The 6,416-nt window shown below is 47.2% G+C and overlaps 1 protein-coding gene across 1 annotated transcript; it reads left to right on the forward strand.

Annotated features, from left to right (window-relative positions):
- Positions 1–1,364: 1,364 nt before the first annotated feature.
- TMEM229A (transmembrane protein 229A) lies at positions 1,365–4,027 on the forward strand. Its single transcript, XM_010343462.3, has one exon. The coding sequence runs from the start codon at positions 1,990–1,992 to the stop codon at positions 3,106–3,108; it is 1,119 nt and encodes a 372-aa protein (XP_010341764.2). The 5' UTR covers positions 1,365–1,989; the 3' UTR covers positions 3,109–4,027.
- The last annotated feature ends 2,389 nt before the right edge of the window (positions 4,028–6,416 follow it).

Raw genomic sequence — 6,416 nt, forward strand, 5'->3', positions numbered from 1 at the left:
CCAGGATTGAGTTTATTTAATGAAATAAAAACTCAAACATTTATCTAGCAGTACAAACATCTAGTATGTACTACTCGATGATCATAATTACTTATTATTGATAATAATCATAAGTAGGCTTTATACAGATATAATAGATTATTATCATTTTAACTAGATTACACACCTCTTAAAGAGAACATCTTAAGATACCCTTCATTTTCCCAGTGTAGGCATAGCATCTTATATATAGCAAGGTGCTCACAAAAATGTTTACATTATTTCTCTTCACTGTATTTGCTCAGGCACTTGGGCAACTAGGTCAAACCTGTTGTGCAACAGGTTTGATGAAACCACTTCCTGACATTCCTGTCCCTGACATGAAAATTTCTCTTCTAATTCAGTCAACTTAGCTACCACAGATTGGAACGTGAGGGGTAGAAATAAGCAAGGAGACAGCGTGAGGGGGAGGTTGCCTTAGAAATAGAGGATCAGCCTCATTATGTCTATTCGCCAGAAGGGGAAAAAAAAATCCCCAGAAAGCCTTTCATAGAGGGAGGATCTAAACTCTAACAGGGAACTGTTACCTATCTGCACATTAACTTGGGGGAAGGAGAAGAAAGAGGGAGGTAATCGGTAATACTGCACCCCCGAGGCTCTTTCCAATTCCAAGACTGATTCAAAATTGGAGAGAACCGTGGAACCAACACACCAATATTCTGAATCCCTTCCACCCTCTCAACCAAGGAAGGAAAGGAAGAAAGAAAGTAGGGAGTGAGGGAGGGGAGAACGGGGAAAGGGGAAGGGAAGGAGAGAAGGAGCAGAAAAAGAAAAATTCTGGCCTTCTATGTCACTCCCCATTTCTGGGATGACCTAGTTCTGCCAAAAGAAGACCCCAGCCCCGGGGTGTGCCAGGACAAGGTACCATTACCCACACGAGACCTCACAGTAGCCAGAACAAAGCCTTTCCTCTTCTTCACACCCCAACCCAACCCAACTGGCCTGAAATCATTTTATAAATTCTGGAGGACGTCGAATCTCTGTCCTTGGCCCTGCATAAACCCAGGAAAGAAGACGGGCCAAGAAAGAGATTGGAAAAGTGGATCAGGCCCCGCGGCAGCAATTTAGATGGAGGGTAACGCAGGGGCGGGCAGGCAGGGAGTCTCGAGTTTACTCTCTATGACTAGGACGTAGTTGGCTTTGAATAAGAACATTAAGTATACAGCACCATATTTTGGTCTTGAGCCCAGCCTCCGGCCCTTGGCACTCAGCCATTCGTCTCCGCCAGCCAGGCCCCGGCCCTGATTGCCACGACGCAGGGAATGTCCATCAGCTGGCAGTCACACCTGTTAGGTGTTTCTCCACTCAGTGCCTCCGCCCAGCAAGCGCCCCCGGCACCGCTGGAGCCCGAGCGGGCGCACGGGGAGGAAGAAGCAGGGCCGGGCCTTCCTGAGCAGACCCTGCGGGACTCAGTGCAGAGGGCTGGGCCGGCGGGCGCGTGGAGGCGGCCTGCGAAGGCGGGAGAGGTCGAGGCAGGCGGAGAGGGGCATTGGCAGGGCGGGGGCAGGGCCGCCACTGCTCGCGTTGCGTTCCCGGAGCCTGCAGCGGAGGCGCGAGGCTGAGCCGCGGAGGGGATGGGGCTGGCACCAGCTTCTGCATTTCCCCTCGCAGCCCCGGCGCCGCCTCCACTTGCTGGGCCGCGGTGCCCGTTAGGCCGCGCAGGGTGAGCGCGAGAGCGGGCGCCGGCGGGGTGCACCTCGCCCGGGACTGGAAGGGAGGGCGCTGCGGGGCCACGGCGGGGGTATTCCGCTAGCCGGACGGCCCGCGCGTCCCCTAAGCGCACCAGCCCCGGCTACTGTGGGACCGCGGCCGGGACGGAGCTCCCTGCGCGCCCCCCGGGGGCCGAGAGCGGCCGGAGGCGGCGCGGAGCTCAGCAGTTCGGCCCAGCAGCTCCGCGCACCCGGCGGCGACGGCGGTGCAGCCTGGGGCGTTCGGCCAGCCTCCGAGCCCATGGCGGGGAGCGATGTGGACAGCGAGGGCCCCGCACCGAGGGGCTGCGCGGCGCGGCGTCCGGGTGCCCCTGGCGGGCCAGGAAGCGAGGCGGCCGCCGACTGCCCCGAGCCGCTGTCCACTGCTGAAGCGCCGGCCGAGAGCGCCACGCTGCCCGCCTGGATGCGCCTCTACTTCTACGGAATGCACGGGATCACCCTGGACGTGCTGGTGTCCTCTGCCCGGCGCTTCGCTCGCAGCCCGGACCTGCGCATGCTAGGCTTCTCCTCTCCCTACCGCTGCCTGCTGCACTCGCTCACCCATTTCGCCCTGGAGAAGGTCTACCTGCAGCAGCGGCGCTGTCCCAGCGCCTTCGTCTTCAATTTCCTCCTCTACCCCTCGGCCCACGTGGGACTGCAGACCCTAGCGGGCCAAGCGCTCCTGCTCAGCCTGGGCGGCGGGCCGGGGGGCGCGGCGACTCCAGGGGCGCTGGACCTGGCGCTGCAGTACGTGCTGGCGCTCTACCACTGCCAAGTGTTCCTGAAGCGCTTCCTGCGCCTGCGGTACGGGCTGCAGAGGCGGCAGCAGCAGCAGCAGCGGAGGGGCGCGCTCCCCGCCCTTCCTGGCGCCCGGGTCCCTACTGCGTCCGGAGCCCGGCGGCGACGACCCCGTGGCCCCAGGGGCGCCGGGGGAGCCCCCAGCCAGGGGCTGCCCGACCCACTCCGCTTTCTTTTCTTTGGAATGCATGGCTTTCTGGATGAGATCTTCTTTACCTTCTTCTTCAACGTACTTGGGCAGGGGGACGGGACCACTAGCGGCCACACGTCGCTCTGGTCCTTCCTTATGTACGGCAGCTGCAGTTTCGTGGTCGAAAAGCTCTACTTCCATCTCCACTACAGCCGCGGTTGGGGCACTTGGAAGCGGGTGCCCATCTACGTGATCTTCATCTACGTGTGGGAGCTGTCCTGGGGTCTGGGGCTCCGCACGTGCGGGGCTTGTTCCTGGGACTATTCTCACTACCCGCTCAATTTCATGGGCCTCATCACCCTGATGTATTTACCTGGCTGGATATTCCTTAGTGTGTACCAGGACCTACTTTCTAACGTGTTGTGGAAGGTGCAGTACGTACCAACTAACTAAAACCAAAAAAAGAAAAGAAAGAAGAAAGGAATAAAAGAGAAAGTCACTGGATTCCCAGGAATGAATGCGATTTATTTTTACACATTTTAAATGAAGTAGGATTTTTAGTCTTTTAATTTTTATACGCTTTACTAAACTCTTCCAGAATGTTTTATTCCACCTTTTAGTTTTTCTATTTGAAACCCGTATATACTTTGAAACATTACTCAAAATATAATTCAAAGTACTTAAATGTTTTAAAACGTTTATAAGCCCAAACAGCAAAACCGTTATACCTTAACATCAGAATGGTTTAGTAGTGTTTACTTATCTGGCCATAGATAAGTGATAGCTACTAATTTGGGGGGCTGGAGGGGGAGATCTTTAAATCAAAGACCAGTGATTTTTACAAGATTTGGCTACATTTTCTGATTCGATGATTTGTTTACTTTCTTTTTAATCTAATTTCATTTTAATTCCTTGCCATATTTACCAATGACTGAAGAAACTCAATATCTTGTACTCTTGAAACTACAGTTAATAGCTCTTAAAGTGCCTCCGTCTAGCACACAAGTGAAAGAGGCTGAAAAATGTGAAAGCACGTCTTATGAACAGATTTTTAAATGAGAGATCTTTTCTAGCAACTCAGACAGGTGACACTGTGTTAAGATACTTGATCTCCATCCTGGAAATGATTGCTTTCCAATGTGGGTAAGCCTTAAATGCCAGGTGTGTTAACGTTGATCAGATCCTGTATTATCTATGGCTGTAAATTTTTGTTACTGTGCAATAATGTAAAATGTTTACCTTACATAGCCAAGGGCCAAGTGAAATTATATCACCTTCCACAGTGTTCTAACTCCAAGGACCCTTTTCTACATGGAACTTCAAGGGCAGAAACATTACCTTTGAATAAAATGAACCTGAATGTTCACTCTAATTATATTAAGCCTTATTGTTTTCTGTGAATACCGATATGTTTTCAGCATATTTCCGCCATGACTTTTTCTCCTGGGCCCGGAGTCCTCAGACCAGGCCTGATGTGGTAATGTGCATTATAAATCAATGGTAGCCTTGTGGTGACTTACTATTAATGTCTGCAAGCTCTGAAGTTTAATGAGATGACATAAACCATTTTAAGAAATCATGTCTAATTAATAATGTACTTTGATGTTGTTTGCTGTTTTATTACATTTATAAAAAAGTAGAATTCAGTGCAGCTCAGCCAGGGATGACGAATATCCTCTCAGTTTTTATTACAAAGACAATTAGGAAAATTTCATGTATAGAAATGAGTGGTTTTCTATTCAGATTATCAGCTTGCCTATGCTGTAAAAAGGGACTTTTTCTGTTTTCAAAAAATGTTTGCTATAGGAGTAGAAAAGAATATGTATTTCAATTTGATTAAGTTAGACATAGTTATAAGAGTGTTATATATTTTAAGTCACTATTGAGGTTGTAAGCTAAAGTAAGAGTAATGCTATGTGATCAACCTCACCTGTGAAATGTATCGTGTGAAACATTATTTTAGCCAAAATACTTTACTTAAAGATGAATAGAAACTTAAATATAAGCTAACTGTTGCAGAAAGTTTCACTTAAGAAAAGTTTTCTGCCGGGCGCGGTGGCTCACGCCTGTAATCCCAGCACTTTGGGAGGCCGAGGCCAGTGGATTACGAGGTCAAGAGATCGAGACCATCCTGGTCAACATGGTAAACCCCGTCTCTACTAAAAATACAGAAAATTAGCTGGGCATGGTGGCACGTGCCTGTAATCCCAGCTACTCAGGAGGCTGAGGCAAGAGAATTGCCTGAACCCAGGAGGCGGAGGTTGCAGTGAGCCAAGATCGCACCATTGAACTCCAGCCTGGGTAACAAGAGCAAAACTCCGTCTCAAAAAAAAAAAAAAAAGAAAAGAAAGAAAGAAAAGTTTTCTATGACCCTTGGTCACACAGATCAAAGATTTCTGAAAACTCTGTGGAGAAAAAGTATAAGCATAGTCAGGCAGCTGCTGGACAGAATATTTGTAATTCAAATGTAACATATGAATCTGAGTTAAGTGTGACATCACACCACAGACTCCAGCGAATACTTCACCAAATCCGAGATTTCTGAAATACTTGCAAAATGTACACATTTACACTGTGCCCTTCACATGCTGCTCTTCACCCCAGCTTAATTGCCTAACAGCATTCTCAGCATCAGAAATCCATCAGGAAGTAGGAAAGCATGCTGTTTTGTTTTGCTTTTAATGTTAATCCTATTTAAAGGAAAAGTCAAGGTTTATCATTCATTCAGTTCACTCAAAAGATAGTTACTGAGCCTCTACTATTTGCCAGACACTTGCCTGAACTCTGTGGATACAGCAGCGAACCAACACAGACAGAAACTCTGTCCTTGGGATGGTTACGTTCTAGTGTTTTGATTTATATGAGATTAAACTTATTTGCAATAGGCTATGAGAGGCAATTGTTATGAGGGCTCTCATCGGCCCTGTCCCTGGAAAATCAATCCATCACTCTGAAACAAAAACCAATTAACAGTTTCTCTGCTATTTCTACCAAGTGCTAGTTTGTATATATTCAGGAAGTGATTAGCCTATCTATTAATTTAGTACCTTGCTTTAGGGCCTCTCATTCTGTGTTTACTCAGCTTCTTAAATATGACATTCTGCTGCAACCTTTGATCTTTTAAGGAAAAAGCAGGGAAAAGAAGAAACCATCAGATCATTCAATTGTGTTACTAATTAGTAATGCAAATACAGAAATGAGATGGCAATATGATGATAGTTAATATCTAAGTAGCACCACCTACCAGGAACTGCTCTAAAGGGCGTGTGTGTGTGTGTATGTGTGTGTGTGTGTGTAGTTAAGATACATGCAGGGATAGTTAAGATAAAAAGCAGGGAAAAGAAGAAACCATCAGATCATTCAATTGTGTTGCTAATTAGTAATTCAAATACAGAAATGAGATGGCAATATGATGAGTTAATATCTAAGTAGCACTCACCACCTACCAGGAACTGCTCTAAGGTGTGTGTGTGTGTGTGTGTGTATGGGTGTAGTTAAGATACATGTGAATATATACAAATATATGTGTATACATCTTAGGGGAATATATATATTCATATATGTCTTAGGGGAATACATTCTATATCATATCTATATCTCAAGGGAATACATGTATGTCTTAATTGTTTATATATTATATATCTCTGTTAATATATATACATATGTGCACATATATTCCCTTAAACCTCTAAGAGCCCTCCTTTTATGGATGAAGACAAGAAAATTCAAACCCAAATAGGTTAAATAACTGCCCAAGTCAT

Source organism: Saimiri boliviensis, chromosome 10, assembly GCF_048565385.1.
Source record: "Saimiri boliviensis isolate mSaiBol1 chromosome 10, mSaiBol1.pri, whole genome shotgun sequence".
Classification (NCBI taxonomy): domain Eukaryota; kingdom Metazoa; phylum Chordata; class Mammalia; order Primates; family Cebidae; genus Saimiri; species Saimiri boliviensis.

Coding starts and splice junctions, on each gene's coding strand:
- TMEM229A (XM_010343462.3), top strand. CDS start 1,990: ATGGCGGGGAGCGATGTGGACAGCGAGGGCCCCGCACCGAGGGGCTGC.